Source organism: Carassius gibelio, chromosome B6, assembly GCF_023724105.1.
Source record: "Carassius gibelio isolate Cgi1373 ecotype wild population from Czech Republic chromosome B6, carGib1.2-hapl.c, whole genome shotgun sequence".
In the NCBI taxonomy this organism is placed as follows: domain Eukaryota; kingdom Metazoa; phylum Chordata; class Actinopteri; order Cypriniformes; family Cyprinidae; genus Carassius; species Carassius gibelio.
The window spans coordinates 7198229-7218519 of record NC_068401.1 but is presented as its reverse complement, the minus strand read 5'-3'; the positions used below and the strand labels follow the sequence as shown (position 1 = coordinate 7218519).

Here is a 20291-nt window from a genome sequence, read left to right as displayed (position 1 = left end):
CGGCTAAAATATTTTCTATCCCAGCTAAATGTTTAGAGACAACTATGAGTAAGACATTTGTGGGTTTATTTCCCAGACAAGTGAAAACCCTGTGACTCTGCATTACTTTAACATACCTCTGTTAATTTGAGTGGTCTAAAATGTAAACTTCCGGCTCAACCAATGGCAAATGGTGTATGAAAACCTGTTTTACCATACAGTGCAGACTGGGGTCCATTTTTTGGAAAACTACTCCATTTGGTGATGCACATTGCACATAGGCTAATTATTAAACACACACTTAATTATCAGTAAGATACTTCATATACTGTAATTGTCACTAGCACGCAGCATTTTCTATACTTTTTTAAAATGTACTTTTTTTAAATTTATTTACTTCTATTGCTGCTATATAAATACCCTGTACAACCTTTTGCTCATTTTCTCTTATACACCCCTGCTCATAATATTATGTCTACAGTATACTGTACTGCACATATTATTTTATAAGCATTATTTTATTCTTTTCATCTTACTTTTCCATACCATATTTATATATCCATTTCTTGTGTTTGTATTCTTTAATAATTGCACTGTACATGGAACAGACCTGACATACATTCCACTGCTGGTCATATGCTCTCCATATAACCATGTATGTAACAATTAAAAATGAATCTTTGAATCTTGAATCATAGTGCACAGAATGTTTTAAAAATATATGAATATATTTTTTTTTACTATGCATAAAATGTAGAATTAGTATTAAAAAAAATGTAGAATTAGTTAAAAAAAATTTAATAAGTAAATTTTTTAACTGACTGCAATCTTTTTCTAGGCATCGCGGAGATATACAAAGTTCAACAATCACAATTTAAAGCTGAGGTCTGGATGGAATAAAGATTTTTTTCCAAACACAAGCGCTGTGTTAAATCCAATTATACATAAATCAAACTGTTGCAGGCAAACACGACTACTAGATGTGTGAAAATGTTCGAACCGTGTGGACCGCAAACACACCATTTTTTTCCCTTCCCTTTTTACATCTTTTTTTTTTTATGAGGAAAATAAATGTCTACAGCGAACAAGGCGCTATTCATCCGCTGAATTATCTGAGCTTGTCTCTCTGGTGCTTAACAGGGACATCTGCCATGATACTCCTCCATCGGACAGCCGTGCGAGATTCTAGATTTTTATGGGCATGTCATGTACATGCACATAACATCTCTGAGGCCAAAAGAAAATGAAGAATAAGGGGATTTCTCATGATTTTCCCAATTCACTCCCTATAAGATGCAAGCATTTAAACATTCCATCACTTTCTATAAAATCGGGCAGTGAAATTTATTTGAGCTCGTTCATAAGGGCCAGATGATCTGTGCAGTGTGTTCCAGACTCACTGAGTCACCCATCACTGCTGCTGTCAGGAACATGTGCACAAAGCCCACTGAATACCGTGAAGGCCCTGCTCACCCTATGACACAAATTCACACGCTCCGCCTGGATGCTCCCAGCATAGATGCTGTCGCAAGTCCAGAACACATTGTACTGATCAGTGAATGCTAGTCACCCAACAGTCCCTCGCTTGAATGGTAAACAGCATAAAATGGACTCAAAGAGGTTCTGGCATATATTTGATAACAAGATAGCACTATAACACACCTTTTAAACAGCAGAAACATTATTAAAGTAGTTTTAAATGAGTCTCGACTTTTGCGATGCAATTTGTTAACGTGTTCTATGATGTTGCTGGTTGCTTAATGTGGTTTTATTAACAAAGTTCGGGAGAAGCACGATCAGATAATCATCCAATTTAGCACAGGTGCATCTCGTTTAGCTAATCATCTTAAATAGCACGCAAGCATATATATATATATCCAGTCTTCCTACCTCCTGTCCCACGACAGTTTTTTGGCAACCCTCCTCCACCCCAACTCCTCACTTCTAATCTATTTATCCCAAATTAGGGATAGGGGGAGTTATTTGGGTTCGGGCTATGCTCCGGGCCCGGACTCCTCCCCCAGGACAGCACGCCAAAATATGCCTACTATTTGCCTTCAGATTAGATGTAAGGGTGAACTCGTGAATTGGCCAAAATAAAAAAGGATCCCGACAATAAGCTGATACTTTTTTTCATGTAATGCTTAAAACAGTTAAATTATATTTATTTAATACTAATTATAGTTCAAATCTATTAAACTCATGCACATAACGCTCGAGACTTACTGATATAAAAAGTAGAATTAAACTTTATTGGGAGTACTACTTATGTATACAATGCACATTTCTTAATATTAAGCCTAAAATGTGTTTTAATTGTATTACTGATGATGATCGGTCTTTAAATGCAAGATATTTAAACCTGACGTTTATTTACGATACTTCCACTTAAGCACAATCAAATACACTTCAGCATATTTTAGTTGGACTTCAGCACTACTTCTGCACAATTAAAGTGCATTAAGTACAACATTAGTTGTTTAGGCTACATGTTTCAAGTGAATTGAGGCATCACAACATTATAGTATAGAGCGAAACAATATTATTTTGATTTGCTAGAAATTAAATTTAACCGGGTTACTAAAAAAAACGTTACAGCAAATAACGGTAAAAATTTGGATAAAACTGCATTCACAATTAAGTATCCAATATTGATGGACTTTAAAAAATAAAATAAAAAATACTTGATGAATCTTGGCCACTAAGATGAAACTAACAATCTTGGGCGTAACCAATTAAACCATTTTGAAAAAAAAGGAACATTGACATTTAAAGAAACCACTTAAAAGGATATCAACAACATGCAGCAAGGTACTACACCTCAAAATGACAGTTACATCTATAGCATCTATGCAAAATTGCCAAGGAATACAAAGCTGCGTTTCTGCCACTGGAACTTTACCCAGGAACTAGGGACTTTGAGCTGGTACTCCGTGTTTTTCCACCACAGGAACCAGGATCTAAATAATGTTCTGGGTAAAAAAAAAATGCCCCTCAGAATGTCCCTGCTGGCGAGGTAGTACTTTTTCAAAGGTCCGGAACTTTCAGGGGCGGGACATGGGCACTAAACGTGCTGATTGGTTGAGTTCACTCGGCATTGTGATTTCAACCACCATTTATTCAGATAATTTTTAAAATATAATTAGTTTGGGGTAAATCTAACAGGTAATATTTGGTCTTTATTCAGGTAATCTATTAATATGTTAAAATGAAAATAAAGAGGGGCAATACTGTGTGATATAATATTTTATTTTGTTGTAATGTTGGCTATATAGGCCTAAACATTTAGATGTACATTAAATATACAGTGAGGAAAACTGTAGTAGCCAAGGCGAGCTGACTGATGTTATCAAGCACGCTGCTGTTTGCAGAATTACCGGACTTGCGTCGTCCAGTACCCGGGAGTTCACAATCCTGAGTTGAACTCGCAAAGTCCAAACTACCGAGGATGCAAGTCCGAAATTTGCTTACTTTGTATTGAGAAATGCGGGCAGACCTACATCACCAGACTATTTGCCTTATCTTCACGGTACTTTTGACCGTGAAGAAACGCAGAAAGCAACAGGTCTGGGAGGAAAAAATGTTCCTGTGAAAAAAAGTTCCTGATACAATTGCTCTAGGTAATTTCGGTGGAAACGCAGCACAACTGAGCTGTGGGGAAAAAGGAAATAAATGGATAATCCGTATGATGGATGGAAAAATGCTGATGTAGCAAGAGAGACAAGAGGAGTGCTGGGGCCTGGAGGAAGATATTTTAAACCGCAAACTCCAGCTGAGTCTAAACTCTCATGGGCTATAAAGGATAGGACTACAGGGTGTTGGTTTAAAAAAAACTTACAAGTTTTAATGGGAACAAAACTGCTGTAAGCTATTTTGCATGAACTCTTCCCCTGTGATTTTATTTCTACAGAAAGCGATTTCTTAAGACGACAAAATCAAATATGCGATACCACCTGAGGCGCCGAAGTATCCATATTTTGGATATAGATTCCAAAGAATCCATATTTTGATCTCAGAGACCACATTACCTCAGGTGTCAACGATAGCAAGAAAAGCATCATCGCATCTTTTACGAATAGCGGAAACATTATCAATGTAGTTTTAAAACCTTCGATAAATCTCCTGAAGGAAGAAAAACATTTTATTCCCACGTACACGATCAAAACTGACTGCACAGGGTGTGATCAGATTTGCACTGTGGGAGAGAGTTTCTGAATATACATTTTAAAGGTCTACTCAAGAAAATGGGCTTTGTGCTTCATGTTCCTTATGCATGTACATCCTCTGGCATGCATGCTGACTCACCTTAATTATTCAAAAGACAAAAAATTGATCAGGTCTAATGCCACCCTAGAGCAAAATATCTTGAAAAAGTTTACACTACAATGAAAATACTAAACCAGTCACAGATAACCCTTCTCAAATATCTATGTATTGTGAAGTTGATGTCTTAAAAAAAAAAGAAAGGAAAAAAAAAGAATGAAAAGGCAGAGATGTAGGTGACATTCACAAAAACCATAAGGAACAATCTCGGATATTACAGCAAAGCAGCAGTTGGCATACGTAGCACAATCCAAAGCTTTTCCCCTCACTCTGGCCCCTTCCTCCAAGTAAGTCATACTAGCACATTTCCGTCCAATGCATTAACCAATCTGGGACCCAAACATCCACCAGTTTAGTGGCCTTAAGTCACCAGGTGCCGAGTGCATTACTGTCGCTTTAGATGGCTCAATCAATCCTTTGTCTTAAGGGATTACGGCATATCTAAACGAACAGGAGAGCTTAAGACACTTACGGTTAGCACACTGCATGTGGCTGCACTTAAAGTTAGTAGCAGACACAACTTCCTCATCCTACATACTGCATATTCTGACGTCAAGCGCAAATGAATAAATCTCACAACCAAAAAGTGGTGTTTTCAACTAACTCTTGAGGGGAAAAACTCTTGCGGTGAAAGCTACCATTTTGTTGAATGATGATTTGACTATACGAAATGAAAATATTTACATTGACTTAGCAAAACAATTGTACAGACCCAGGCCATATTTATAACATTCTACAGCGAATTTCATGCTGCTATAAAAGCAACCTTTGTAGGGCTGACTTTCTGTGCACCCTTAAAAACGACGACTGAGAACTTTTGGCCTTTGTAAACAGTCCAGATTTTGTTCCAAGGAAGGAGAAAGCCTTCTGACCTGAAGCCAACCAGGAAAGGTTTCCTTTGTACGTCAGTAGTCAGGGCTAAAAGATTTTAACAAGAAGTTTGTAAAAGTTACCTCCAAGCCATTTTTAGGGTATAAATGCAATATTTTATTTAAGTATTTATGTTCAATACCGGCATGTACAATCGTTCCTTTTAGGATGAACTGTAATTGGCAAAAATCTTAGATTTAAAACGGTGTCCCACATGGTGAAACATGTTTAAAGTTTCTGTCCCAACCAGCCATGATTGCAACAAATGACATTGCACTACAAATCTAATTGGTCAAAAATCTCCATAACTGTGAAAGCATATTATATACGTTATGATTTGCTCTATTTGCGCCACTATGCACAACAATTAGATTTTTAGCATGGAAAGGAAATCATAAATAAATCTCTCGAGTTGCTGCATTGCATATTGGTTAGGCCAGAGTATCTGGCATTAAACAGAGACACTTACCTCCATTATCCTGTCATGGATCTGTAAACCCCCTTCTTTATCTGCCGGTCCATTTTCCACAATCTTCGACACAAAGATTCCTTCATTCGAAGTGCCATCTTTATTATCCTGCAATTCAAAAACAAAGCAGCAATATTTAGCTAAAAAATATCAATAAATCTAAATTAATAAACCATTCATTAAACCTCTTTAGTAAGGGTTATAGATGCAAAGTAATTTTTATTGCAAAATAAAAATAATATGAATAACAAAGATACACAAAGAAACATCCAAAACACAAATAATTGTTTGCAGGTGTACAAGCAATGTGCTCTATTGTTTAGCTTCTCTGCAAATGCATTGTCAAATGAAAGACATATTGTGTTCGTGGGAGGATTGGGGTGACTTCAAAAAGATGATCGCCATTTATTATATGAAACTATAACCTGGACAGGAAGGTTATAGCAAAACCTCTGCAAAAATATTGATAAACCCACCCCCAAACCACATCAAACCGCATTAACTCTGTGCCATGTTGTGTGACCCTGTGCTGTAATTTTTTGTGGAATACTTGAGAAACCACAGGAAGTCAAACTGTGAACTCTGCAGTTAATTACTGTAAGCCCTTCCCTCTTACCCCGTTAAAACAACAACAACATCCTTATTTACCAGAAGATCCTAATTTTGATATGTTGTAGAATAAAATTTCATGAACTCTGTAAACAAAATTAAGTGACCCCATATCCTAAACTAAAGATGTAGTACCCTGAAAAGCCCTGTAGCTAATATTTAAATAGAATATATATATATATATTTTAAAAAAAAAATGTATAACCACTGTACGTTGTGATTGAATAATCAGAATCAAGTTTTCCAGAGTGAAAAATAAAAACTGCTACCTACAATTCTTGCCACCTTTGAAATTTTAAATGCTTTCTAAATAAACAGCTCACTAAGTTTTAGGAACATATCTAGGTCTTATGAGCAGACACGATGGCTGGCATGTCAAACATTTACTAGGGAGGGGTCATGGCCACGTTGAAGTAGTTCTACAGTTGCTAGGAGATGCAGACATTTGTGTCACTCATTAGTGACTGACCCCTTCCACTTTAGCATAAACTCAGCCATAGCAATTTGGACTATATGCTATAACAGTGGTGAGTTTTTATAAATAAATAAAGCCTTTTCTTTGTGATGAGGCAACTTCTGGGTTTTAAAAGAAGCCTTGGAAACTTGGCTGTTGTAGTAATTTTCCCCTTTGGAAGGTTTTGCTGCAAAAGTCCAGTTCAGACCAAAGTGCGTCACACTTCTATTTCAGACGAACCACAAACAAACACTTCTTAAATGGCTTGGTGCTTATTCACACTGATATGGATACCACAACTACCACTTCAGGGTGGACCAACGTACCAAAGTGGCACTTTATATGTTAGATATAATTTATGTCTGTATTTTCCCAGTTGCCATTTCCACTTAAAGTTAGTTCACCAGTGATACACTGAGAATCTGAAAGAACCTGACAGATAGTAAAGTGGCATATTTTGTTGTTTATCATCATAATTGAGGTTTGGTTAAGACTAGCTCGAAATATAATAATATATGTATGACATGAGGTAATCTTATGTTTATTTAAAGGGGTCATATGATGCGATTTCAATTGTTCCTTTCTCTTTGGAGTGTTTCAACCTCTTGGAGCATAAAGAAGATCTGTAAAGTTACAAAGATTAAAGTCTCAAATCCAAGTCAACGATGCCCTCCTAAAATGGCTCGTTCTAACATGCCACCCAAATGTTCACGCAAAGAAAGAAGGCATAACTTTTTGTTGTTTCTGTCGGCATCATGTCATGGAGATGCTGTGTGTTTGGTTGTGAAAGTGAAAACTACTTTGTTTGGCCTTACAAAAGAGGACACAACTAGAAAACATTGGTTAAGTTGTATTTACAACTGTATTCAACCCAAATATTCAGATGTGTGTAGTGCATTTTACAGAGGAAGAGGACTGTTTCCTGAACCTGTAGCCTAAAATGAGTCTGTGGCTGTTTCTATAAAGTGGGTTAATTCCAACTTTGCAAGGACAGTATGGCGCTTCTGACTCACAACCTGTGAGTATGTTTACATATTTAAAGGATTTGCCACTGATAATTCAAACATGAGTTTTGGGCAGAGTGGAGTAGAGCTTGTTGCTTGTTGTTTGTCCGATCACAAATCCAGCCATGGTTTTATGGTTACGCAGCGTGATACGCAAAGTAGAAGTCATTATAATCAGTAATTATGTCACCACTGGATGCAGCAATTGCCTCATTTGTAATGGGTTTTATTGGTTGTGTCTCGTCGTAAGTACCATAACGTTTCCATCACACTCTTGAGGAACTCGGCCAATCACAATGAGCTGGATAGCTGGCTAATCAGCAAACACCCGGCCTTCAGAACGATGAGCTTTTTAGCAACATCATATGACTCCTTTAAAATATGCGTTATCTGAGATTCCTAAGTTTTTACATTAGCAAAACACAGCTTAATTTAAAAAAAAAAAAATTCTTATTTTGATAATTTATCAACACATCTGCATGTTCATGGTTCCTTGTTGTCAGATAATGTCACATGACATGCAGGAAAACTTTTTTTTATTATTGTTAATCAATTTTTTTCTTTCTTTTTTTTAGGATTTAATTATTAGGTGTATGAACTAAATAGAATTAACCAACAGCTGGGTTTCCATCCAAAGCTGCGAATTTAACTTAATGTCAAAATTGGAATATCGCATAAAACATTTGTGAATAAGCACCATTTTCATCAAAAGAGTCAAAAGAGAACAAAATCGGCATTAAACATAACTAAGAAAAGTAGGAAAAGCCACTAAATGTATGAATTTTTATATATATATATATAATAAAAGGGAGCAGATAAAACACAATAAATGTGGTCAAAGTCACATGAATTTTGATGCGCATGTTGGAATTAATTCATAAAATGCATTTCCATCTCCCATTATTTGCATTAACAATTTTTCTCACAATTAAAAAAAACACCTCAAGCAAACGTAAAAGCCTTTTTGCAAGTTCATTTGATTTTATCTTCCAATACTCGTTTCTTATACTTAATACTTAATGTGCATTAAAAAAAAACAGAGTGAGAGAAACATAGCTAATGACATAATACAAAGGTGTAAGTATTTCTAAACTTACAGCACATGGTCGTCCCCCAACGATATTGAAGCCTAAAGATCCAGACTCACGATGGAGTATAGCTGTGACACTTTTGGTCTCTCCACCCTGTCAAAAGAGAAAACCATATAAATTACCCATTAACTCATGAACTAATGAAATTACTAAGCATTTACATTTGGGAAGTAGAAACATTTGAGCTTCCAAACTTAATATGTCAAACGTAACCCTTCAGGGTGGGTTTTTATAGTACAAGCTCTTAAATCATCTGCAGGCATCACAGTTTACAATACATTTGACTGTGACCAAAAGTGGTGTAAGTAAAGAGGTACACCTGTTAGAGTCATCAAACATAATGTTCTGCAATCTACAGAATTCTTCTAAGCTTAAAGCATCTTGGAAAAAGAGCTGTCAACTGGCTGGCAGCTTTAAGGGTTAATGCCTTGTTCCGTGCTCATTTGGTCGAGTATAGTAACACATTTTCAGCAAATGGCAAAAGGAACGTGGAGAAACGAGTGGTGTCAGCATTTTATTCCTCACTTAAATTGGCACTGCATTGGATCAGCGTCTAAAGCAGCTGTCATTTCTGTGGGTCACAGAATACAGTGTCTAAATATAATACAGACATCAATGGCATGCATGTACAGTGTCCTCTTTACTATCTTTGCTGAGTGTATGCAATGTATGCCTCCTACTGAAGAATGCACCCCACTGAACCAGGTCATGGGAACAAGTGACCAGTCCCATAATTCCATGGGAAACAATGCCCGCAGAAGGCAGCGACTCCACTTAAAACAAATGCACATCACTGTATGTCAGTGGTTTTCTGCCAATATGTTTCAGTTTGATAACGGTAAAAGGACAGGGCAGCTTGGTAAATAATACAAGTGTGGAATGATGTCAGAGCATGACTCATCTAAAGAATAAATTCTCTTGAATTGTGAAAACAATCAAACATATACTGCATAATACATGCTGAAATGCTCCAGTGATGATATGAAAACTCTTGTGATATCATTTTTTTTTTTCTTCTTCTGGAGCAGCTGGATCAACAGCCCAGCGTTCAGCAGACAGGCCCAATCCTGCAAATGTCAGCTCCTCATCATCGCCCTCCTTTTCCCAGCCCTGCGTTGCTTCAACTCACTTGACTGATGAACCATGGGATGGGAACAGCAAGAGAGACTACATTCCCCAGCAGGAAGGCAGTCGCTGGCACTAAGACATCATTCAGAACCCATAAACATGTTCACTCAAAGGGAGGTTGCCTTAGGATCTTGTGCTCCTTCATCAAGCGGTCAAGGGAGGTTATCTGTCACAAGTGTAACTCACTGACATTTTTCCATGCTCCAATGGTGTCCTGAAGTGAAAATATGTTACAGCTAATCTGAAAGGCATCAAACATGCCAGAATGTTATTGCACTTGATGTAAGGCATCGCAAGGACATACTGCACTAAGAAAAAAGGGCCATAGTAAAGTTTTTTTTTTTTTTTTTTTTTAAATTTGGCCATGTGCCAAAGTATTCTTTTTAGCATATGGAGTACAAAATATACACCAGAGTACATACCACAAGTACTGATGTACTAGTTATGAATAAAATACTGTAATTTTGTTACATTTTACAGTCTTATGGTTGAATTACGTCATGAAGAGCCAAACTTCAAAACCAGCTTAAGCAATGTGTATTTCAGGGCTGGAGGAAACCCTGACATAAAAAATCTGATCAATCAACAAAACAATAAATAAATACATAAATAATAAAAAATAATAATAATGAGGCAACAAATACAAATCTGACATTTATATCAACAATCAAGCAAGCAAACATTTAATAATAACAACAACAACAACAGCAACATACAATTGCATAAAAAGTCTGAATATAAACATCAATAATTCCACCATTTTTTTTAGGCTTTTTTTTTTTTTAGTTAGGATTTTAATTTTTTTCTTCTGCGCGACCGTTTCCTCTGCCTCCAAAATCGCTCAAAGCGGGTTTCTTTTCCTAGTACAATGGAAAAGTAGGAGTGGGGCTACAGTTGAAGAACTGGAACGCTTTGAGCGAGGACGTAAAATGTCTGTCGCTAGCTCCACTCATAAATGCAACTCCAGGCCAGGGTTTGCGAGTTGATTGAACTACTACACGCGAAGCTTGGTTTGGCCTTCTTTGGAACTATTTTCTTTGGCGGAGAAGAAATATACGAAGTAACTATCCAAATTTGCCTTGAATGCAAGTCAAGAATATTAATTGCTAATCCAATTGCCTATTTCTAGAACTATAAACAGCTATAATATTTTAAATAAATAGGGAAAGAGAACAAGAACAAATCACAGTAAATAGTTTTTTTCCCTAAAATAAAATTGGTGGTGGTGGTGGGGGGGGGGGGGTCTGTCAGCAAAAACAGCTTCCATGTTATGGAAGCATTATCATATCGTGCCTTAAAAATGCCACTGTAACCACCATTTCTGCTAAAATACCATAATCAGCATAGTAGCATAATGTAAAACCGCTACAAATTGTGACAATTTTATTCAAGTAGGTGACTTTTAAGTTACTTTTAGAATCGTTATTTGCTTTATTATGACAGTGGTGGCCAATTCTTCTTTACCACAGTTTCACTGTAATAGCTACTGAAAACTACGGTTACCATGGGGAATGTTTGTAGGAGTCATTGAGCTGTTGGCAATGTTGTTATCTTACCTTACACGGTGGAGAGATGCTCTTGGATAGAGAGTCAATCCTGGCGCTGTATTCAGTGAATTTCTTCTGATACTTCAGCGCTGTCATCTGAAGCTCGTTATGAACAGCCGACAGTTGAGCCAGAAGCGATTTCTCTCTTTTAGTCGATTTGAGAGCTTGTTTCTTCAGCTCCTTATCCAAGCTGACAACTTTCCCTTGCAGCGCGCCGTTGTGCGCTTTGAGGGCTTTCAAGCAGCAGTGGTTGTCCAACTTCTGCTCCTTATGAGTGAGCATCAATCCGCATCCACTCTCGCATATCCCGACCGCTCTGTAATCACACGATTCACGCATGTGGGCATCCATATCTTTAAGGTTGAGCACTTCGCTGCAGCCCTTATTCCTACATTTGGCAGGGGAATAATCGCACATCTCCGCGTGCTCCGCCAGATGCTGGAGTTTGACGATCTTCTCGCAGCCCCGCGCGTGATTGTCACATTTAATGTCTAACTTTAATATCAAGTTTTTCAGAGGGAGGACGTGGTTGAGCTCTTTGGTGGAGATCCTTTGGCATTTGACCGGGCAGCTGCTCTGCTGGACGACCCACGGCAGCACACAGCCGGCGCAGAAGACGTGACCGCACGGGGTAGTGAGAGGATCCTCCAAAACTTTATTACACAAGTTGCATTTGAAGTCTGGGTCCACAGCCCCCTTGAAACGATCCAACTCAAATCCCATTTTGTAAAAAAAAAAAAAAAAAAAAAAAAAAGGAAAAATCCAAAACGGAACCGGGACTCCCACAGAAAAGCACAGGGGTTTAATCGCTATTCGGTCAAAGTCATTAGAAGAGCTCAGAGAAACTGAGTAGACCACTACGAGCACTTATACTGACTGAACTAATTGCCTGAGACTTCCTATGGGGGAGTGAAGTGTTGCAGATTTGGGTACCGTAACTATTTGAAAAACTGCGCACTCACCGAGGTGACTTAGACTAGCCTAAAAAGTTGAGCCAAACAACTTTCATGCATGAAAGTGGTTCACTACATATCATTCTTACAAAGAAATATAGTGCAAGCACACTTTTCAAGTTAAACACTAATAGGAAAAATGTTTGGTTTTGTGAGTTTTAAATGATAAAAACAGTAGGCTTACACAGAGACCAGGGCTAGTTGTCACTGGTTATGTATGTGTGTGTGTGTGTGTGTGTGTGTGTGTATTAGGGATATATGCGTGTATATTATAGCTATATAAAAGTTTTATAAAATCAGTGTGGGTTTATTTTTGAAAGTAATCAACATGTTAATGGTGAATATAGAAATTTCAGATTTTTAAAATATTTATTTAAAATGTGAAAATATTTTGTATTATATTGTATTATATGATGTTTTGTTATTTAATGCAATGACATTCATGCATTTTAAATGTGGCTTAAGTATCTAAATACTATTTTTTTTTTTTTTTACCATATCAGATGCACACACACAAACATAAAAAACCCCCCCAAAAAACAAAAAACCTGCCATTAGAAACATGTTTTGTGTGCTTATTCGGAGCAGCTGAGAAGCTCAAGCAAGATTACAGATTTCAAACTCTAAAAGCCCCAAAGCTAAAGATGCTGCTTCACATCTTGGTTTGCATGAATGGCCAGTGATGCTTCTTAGGGGGAAAATAATCATCTGTCCCAAGTGTTTTCTGATAAGTAAATGGGAGCTTGTGAGCGTATGATTTGCCTAAAATGTGTATTTGTGTTCAGTGTGTTTTGTGTATAGAGGAACCTGGATTTTAAATACAGCTAATTTAAATAAGGACATTTTCCATCTCGGTAGGAAGTAGCATGGTCATAAAAGCATTTGAATTGTAAATGACTGGGAGCCACAGACAGGGTCACTGACAGCTATGTGCAGTGAGAGGACAAGAAAGGCCTTTACTTTTGCAGCTTAACTATCCTTTGTGAACAGCGTGGATCTCTCCCGCTATTGACTGATCTGAAGATGGGAAATTCTTTTCATCAATATTCTGTGAAATCAAATTTCATTGCTCTGCCATGGCATAGCGATTCAATCCACATGTGCATTATTAAATAACAATTTCCAAGTTCATTACTGACTCTAGGGTATAAAAAAAGAAAGAAAGAAACATAAAAGTAACATTTGCAATCACGCATAAATTTGTGTCTTTTTCTGATCTTACGGTGGAAATCTGTTGCTCAGAAAAACAAATGTCAGAGGATGGGCTCAGTAATTTAATTGACACTGATAGAAGCAATCCAATCAAAAGGAGTCAAATATATTGAGGATCACATGCCGAAATGTACAACCAACACTATTTAATTTATCTTCCATATTTATTTATTTATTTATTATTTTTTTTTTTAAGAAGTTGAGAAAAACACTACTGGGAAATTGTCAAGTATCATACATATAGGAAAATAAATAGATCTTTAATAAGATTTTTTTTTCCTCTAAAGTCCATGATGTTGACCTTGATGTATAAAGTCTCAGCCTTGATTTAACCACCTGCCAAGCTATTATTCAAATGGATCATGTGCAACCAGATAATTACATTACAGATGCAGTTTGGATACACATCATTACATTGTAATACGAAACATTCAAAATAAACAATAGTCTCTGAAGTGCACTTACCAAAAAATGAATCCTTGTAATTTAGGAAAGAACTTGAGTCTTGTTTATTTGTTGGCCGTACCAGAGAACTCAGATGGCTTGGATCAAGTAATGCAAGGTTAAAAATAAAGATCATTTGTGATAAGATTTGATCTAGCTCTTCGACTCTGGGCTGTATTGGATGTTACCGAACCATTTCTCATGCCCTACATTTCTTCCATCTTAGCTCACATGTCTAGAGTCTTTCACCCCACCCTCTTGGATCTAATGAACTTGAATATTTAAGTAAAAAGAGTCCCCAGACTTCTGCAGTGGTACTTTAAAGTTTTGTAAGTTATGTTGCATCTTTTCATAATGTACAGAACATTTTTGTTGGATTGGAATGTATGTTTTTAGAGGGCTTTTTGTTATATTAAAGAGGTAAAAAAAATGGCTCTGTAAAACAATGCATTGGTTGTTTGCACAGAAAAGCTGTTATTAAAGCATTGTAATGAGTTGCAATCATTTTCTAAATTCACATGCGGCTAGTTAACCCACTTCTTGAGCTTTTTTCTGTTATTGTGCAATTTTGTATAAGACTTTATTTCCTTATAGAAACAAATCTCCCACTTTTAAACCCATGAAAAGACTGGGAATTCCTAAGTCCATTTAGTGTATTATATATAAGGTTATTGGCTTGTAAGTGCTGAAGCCTTTACCTAATGTAGAGGGATACAGAAAGGCCTATCTTTCTTTAGGTGAGGGCTTCATTTGGAGCTTTGGATGCCAGCCATAACTGCAGTCATCACCACTCTGCTATAGTGATGATATGTCAAGAACATGAGGGCGATGTGGGATTGCGGGATCTTGTAAAGACTAATTGCTTTTCTGGATATACCTTTTCATCCTGCATTGCGACAGACTTGCGATCAAAGGCAATGAGTGAAATGAGATATTTCTTAACCTATTTTTTCTTTATCATCATACCATTATTGCAGTCAGTTGTAAACACTGAGATATGAAATGCAACTGCTTATAATGTATATGCACTGATGCATTTATAGATTTTCTTTGAATTCGTTTGCTCACTTGCGGACATTGTTGTACGTGCCTGCAGCATACGAGTCAGTTAAATTTAGTTTAAAGCAACTGGACTTCGTTATCCATTCGTTTTATTTTATTAGGTCTGTAGCCCTCTGCCATTGACCCCAATCAGAGCCTGTTAGCGGTGAGCCCATGTTGTGTCCACCTGAGCTTGAAACACAGATGTTTCCTATAGTCTGCTGCTTTTTCTTTGACATTCCTTTATATTCTCGTACCAGTTGCAGTTTATTATAAAATGTCTGGCAATTGTCTGTGAAGTTTTTCAGTCACCCGGGTCATCGTAGAATAGTTGAAAGGAACCAGTACAGTAACTGGCTTATAGGATTACTGTAGTTCACTGAAAAATGAAGCACCATTCCTGCATTCTTCATATACCTTTTTAGAGTCTTTATGCTTAGGTTGTGTACTCTGTTTTGCAGCGGGAGTTAGACAAGTCTATGCAGATCTTATGGTGACCTTGTGATCTTGTTCTTGTGTACTGGTAAGGAAATGTGTCTTAATGCAACACATGCAAGGCCACACTTGTCTCCTGGATGATGTCGATGACAGACGGTGTGAGCAAAACTTATGACAGCAGATTGCTCACCTTTACATTTCTGTGTTTATATGTGGAGCACAGAAATGCAATGTCAGGAAAATTTGTTTAAAAAAAAATTTAAACTTGTCGATGCACATTAAGCTGGGATATATAAGTAAGACAAAGGTTGATTTCCCCAAAAATGTGTAAACACTTTCTCCTTGGTATTTTCAAAATATTGCTCTGTTTGTTTGAGAATCCCAAGCAGCCTGCACAGCAAGAGTCTGGGGTGGGGCCTTCTGATATTGTAACCAATGGGAGATGTGGGAGTGTACTGTTGGGTGACATTACAGTAGACATTACACTACACACAGCTTTCAAGCATAATACTTCTACCTTATATATATATATATATATATATATATATATATATATATATTTTTTTTTTTTTTTTGCATTTTGCATTTTGCATTTTGACTTTCAAAAACACTATTAAATGAAAAGGCAGTACATTTGTCCACATTATTTGTAACGTAAGAGTGTGTGCGGCCATTTGTGACTTGAATGCATGAGGCTCCGGGTGTCACGTGCTTTCAGTTATTTTAGCTGCTTGATACTACAAGTTGGTAGCCTATTTGTTATTCTTGAAGTTATTTACCTATAGCAGTTAATGAATTGGAAGTCTTGCACATTCACAGAAAATATTACTTACACTTAACGAAAAAAGGTGGACATCCTCATTTAGCTTTTAGGAACTATCCAGTCAACATTGATAACAGTGCAGTCCCTTAAAACCTTCATTTGTTGGGATAGCTGAGAATATTTAGTAATGTGAACGATCAGGTACAATCGTTTAAATTTTGTATAGAATGGATCAAAACGTGGAGTTGCCTTTTATGCAAACCACTTTCTTATGGACTCTGCTGATACTGCAAATTTAAATCTAGGGGGTGATTAAATTCTAAAGGGAGAGGGTGGTTAGGAGACAGCTGTGTTTTAGAGAATAAGAATGAGGGGGAAAGATGAATAGCATCCTTTATTCCTTAGAGGGTTTAGCGATGAACTTCAAGTCAGACACAGAGATGACATAAGTCTTACACTGGTTGACTTCAGTGTTGATGTAATTCGGGAACACAATAGGTCCTGGAACTCTGGGACCTCCTCCACAATATCTTTCATCGGCGGAGTGGGTCTGCATTCGATCTTGTATTAAATGCTTTTGGCAGCTGAGCTAGCATAGTGCATTAGCCATAGAGGTTCCCAAATAACAAGTGTGTAATATAAGAAACAGATGACTTCTTTACAAAGCAGACGACCCCAAGTGCTTAAAACAGAGCAAAATAAGAAAAACAACTAAAGACTGTGGCGTTAAACAACATTGTTTTGGTACATCCCTGAGACACGAAACAGAAAGAATTGATTAGGCTCGTTTTACTGTGTGGTCTTGCATCTGCTTCTTTTTGATTGAACTGATTTCAAAGTTAAGCTTATTATTCGAAACACTAGGCTGACCCTGAATCAAAATTAAGGTTTGTTACAAAAGCTTACAGTAATGTTCCAATGCTTTTTTGGAAGTCAGCTGTTAAAAATCTTTATAAAAAGTACAGTTCTGACTCCTAAAACTGATTAGACAAGCCACATTTGATGGCGTCATAAAATAGCCAATGACTGCACATGATTTAAATTATACAAAGGGCTCCGAAAGTCTGAGACCACATTGAAAATGTGGTACTTTTCATTTAAACCTGGAAATAAACAGGGTTTAAAACGTTTTAGGGTTTTGAAAAAAGTAATGCAAAGAAAGGTTATGGCTTAAAATGAATAAAAAGCATATTAGATTCTGAACTTCAAGTTATGTTGATTAATAGAATTTGTAATGTAAATTGTTCCTAAATTATGCAAAAAAAAAAAACCTATACTAATGAGTGAAAAACGATTTAATATTGCCACATTTTATAAAATCAATAAAGCACGAGAGACCGCATTCTACCTTATACATTAAAACCAACCCTTTAATCTGATAAAATCTCCAATTCACAAATTCTCATGTCTTATTGCTTTATTAAACCATTCAGCCCTCACTATGTTTCTTCATATACGCATATTATCACCTCCAAGCTCCTATATCTGCTGTAGGCACTTGGAGATGTGTGAGCTGGGCGCTGTTCCAGCATAGACCTAAGAGGAGGTGATAACACCAATGGAAACAGACATGTGTCTTGTCCCGATGAGATGAGTGGTAAGTAGCTGAGCTTTTATAACAGATGAGGAGACAACAGGAAAGCATTCTCGCATTGTGCTGCAAGCTTGTGTTGAATTGGAGGAAACCATTATACTTAAATGTGCTTACGGGACACAATACCTTCATAAAGCACCTTCATAAAGCATTCATCAGCTAACATAATATTTTTTCTTCATAGATTTTTCTCCCCTTTGGGATCACCTTTGTTAAAGGCAGGAAGGCTACCTTCATCTATATGTAAAAACCATTACGTCTGATATTTAATAGTTTGCCATATGTTCACTGCGTTTCCAAGGCTTGTAACATAATCTATGAAACAGATGGAATGACCTATTCACAGACTCATGCATTTTTTTGTGCACCTTTTGCATTCTGTATTTTTCACTTATAGTGGTTAAAGTTCATGCATTTAACAGGACACATTTACATTAAATGACTGTTAGAAATATAAGAATCCAACCAGAATTTCAGGTTTGAATATTGTGCAAGGTAGACAGATCCAGGGAGTACAAGCCTGTCAAACAGTGAACATCTTCCAGTGAATTAATATGTCCAAATATTGCTAAATCTTAAGTCACAAAGGGGGTTAAAGGGAGGAGCAGGATCAGCGTCAAGTAGAACCAGTTTTCCACAATGAGCCTTGGACCACTGCCTGAAGGACATTGAGCATTTGAGGACAATCTTATGTAAACAACACAAAAATTGTCTTTGTTATCCTTGGTTTTGTCCTGGAGGGATTGAGATGTCAAAGGACATGTGTATTTACAAGTGATTCGGCTCCGAGGAACCATAAAGCTTCTTTTATCATGTTTACATGCTGCAGCATCTCAAAGAAACTTTAACAACTATTCACAAAAGAGAATATTTTCCTTTACTTTAGTGCTTAGATAAATGTCATATTTATACAATTTAGTCAAATTCTGTTAGCAAACATGAATAAACAATCTGGCTTAAAGGCTTCTGAGTGCATGAAAACAAAAGCATGCAGTTAACTGAAGTCCTAGTGGGCAATATTAAGCGTAATGCTCAGCTGCAGTGCTGTAGTAGTGGCTCACAGCAGTATAATTTAATCAGCACGGAAACAAGGCAACGGTCTGCCTGAGTAACATGAGGATCTAATCGGAAACAACCCTGGTCTAATTATCCATTACAAAAATAACGAGCTGAAGTCATGACCATTGTTACTGTCCCTTGCGGGAAATTCTTTGGCAGGTCAGGCTAAATATAAATTGGCTATAGCAACAAATAAATGACACTGTGTATTTACATGTCTATCTGTTTATAAAAAGGATACATGAAGAAAAAAAAGTGTTTGGGGTAGATAACACTTAACAGAATTTGCACTACCCAAGCCTGCAATTTGTCATAAGTCATAAGTTGCCTTTTTCTGCCCCTCATATTAATAGTGTAGAGAATGAATATGATGCAAGTTTCAAGTTTTAATTATATTAAAGGCATTTTTTTAAACATTACATTGTTGACTTGAACATTTTCAAAACATTTACATTTACAAAAGATTATGTTAACAGTAAAAGCTAAAATTCTGTACAAATGTATTTAAATAAGACCATTTTAATTTATTATAATATAATAGTTATTTCAATGTATTAAATTGATTGATTCATTTATACCCTTTTTATGAAAAAAATGCTTAATATATTCTGGATGTCTCAAAGCTTACAATTACATATTCAAATTGGAAACACGCACACACACGCACACACACACACACACACTTATACATGCCATGTATGTATCATACACCACATCACAGGTTACCACTTTCTTCCTTTCTAGTCATTATCTGAATTCTACATTTCTGTTTTCTCCAAGCGCACTTTAAGTAAATCTTTTCCTTTTTAGGTGTGGTCAGTGTCCTCCTACACTCTGTAAAAATTATGGTACACTGCAAGAACGTGACCACTGCAGTGCATTCTGGGTACTTCTAGTCTATTATGGCTTGGAGTAGCTATCAGCTCTGTGAGTGGAGTGTACGTGACAGGAAGATGCCTCAGAGGCAAATACCTGGACTCCATCTTCTGCTTTCCTCTTGCCATACCTCTGCCCTTTTCTTTTAAACCAGATGAGAGTGGAGATAGTAATACTGTCCTCTATGTGCAGCACAAAGTACAAAAACAAACAACATACCAGTAACCAGAGATGAAGAGAATTTCCATTTGCTGTCTGCATGCAAAGTTTGCTTGATGTATACAACAGTCTTTCTGGTCCTCGAATCTGATTGGCTGAGATTTCACTGTTTGTATCACTCTACTTGCAGTATTTCTTATAGCTTCTGTCATTGTGAATGCCCAAATCCATTATAATTTTATAAGTAATACAGTTTTGAGTCACAGAATGCAGTTTTG

General features: G+C 36.8%; 1 protein-coding gene across 2 annotated transcripts in view; it reads right to left on the bottom strand.

The window, feature by feature from the left end:
- The window catches only part of LOC127959301 (E3 ubiquitin-protein ligase PDZRN3-B), an 83445-nt gene extending 71087 nt beyond the window's left edge, over positions 1 to 12358 (bottom strand). The window contains exons 1-3 of one of the 2 annotated variants that reach the window (XM_052558378.1): positions 11484 to 12358; positions 8806 to 8892; positions 5642 to 5749 (exon numbers count right to left, since the gene is read on the bottom strand). In XM_052558378.1, the coding sequence (XP_052414338.1) occupies positions 5642 to 5749; positions 8806 to 8892; positions 11484 to 12197 (909 nt within the window). In that variant the 5' untranslated portion in view covers positions 12198 to 12358. Of the gene's footprint in view, positions 1 to 5641; positions 5750 to 8805; positions 8893 to 11483 lie in introns of those variants that run through there. The other variant, XM_052558382.1, reaches the window with a different exon arrangement.
- Between the last annotated feature and the right edge of the window lie 7933 nt (positions 12359 to 20291).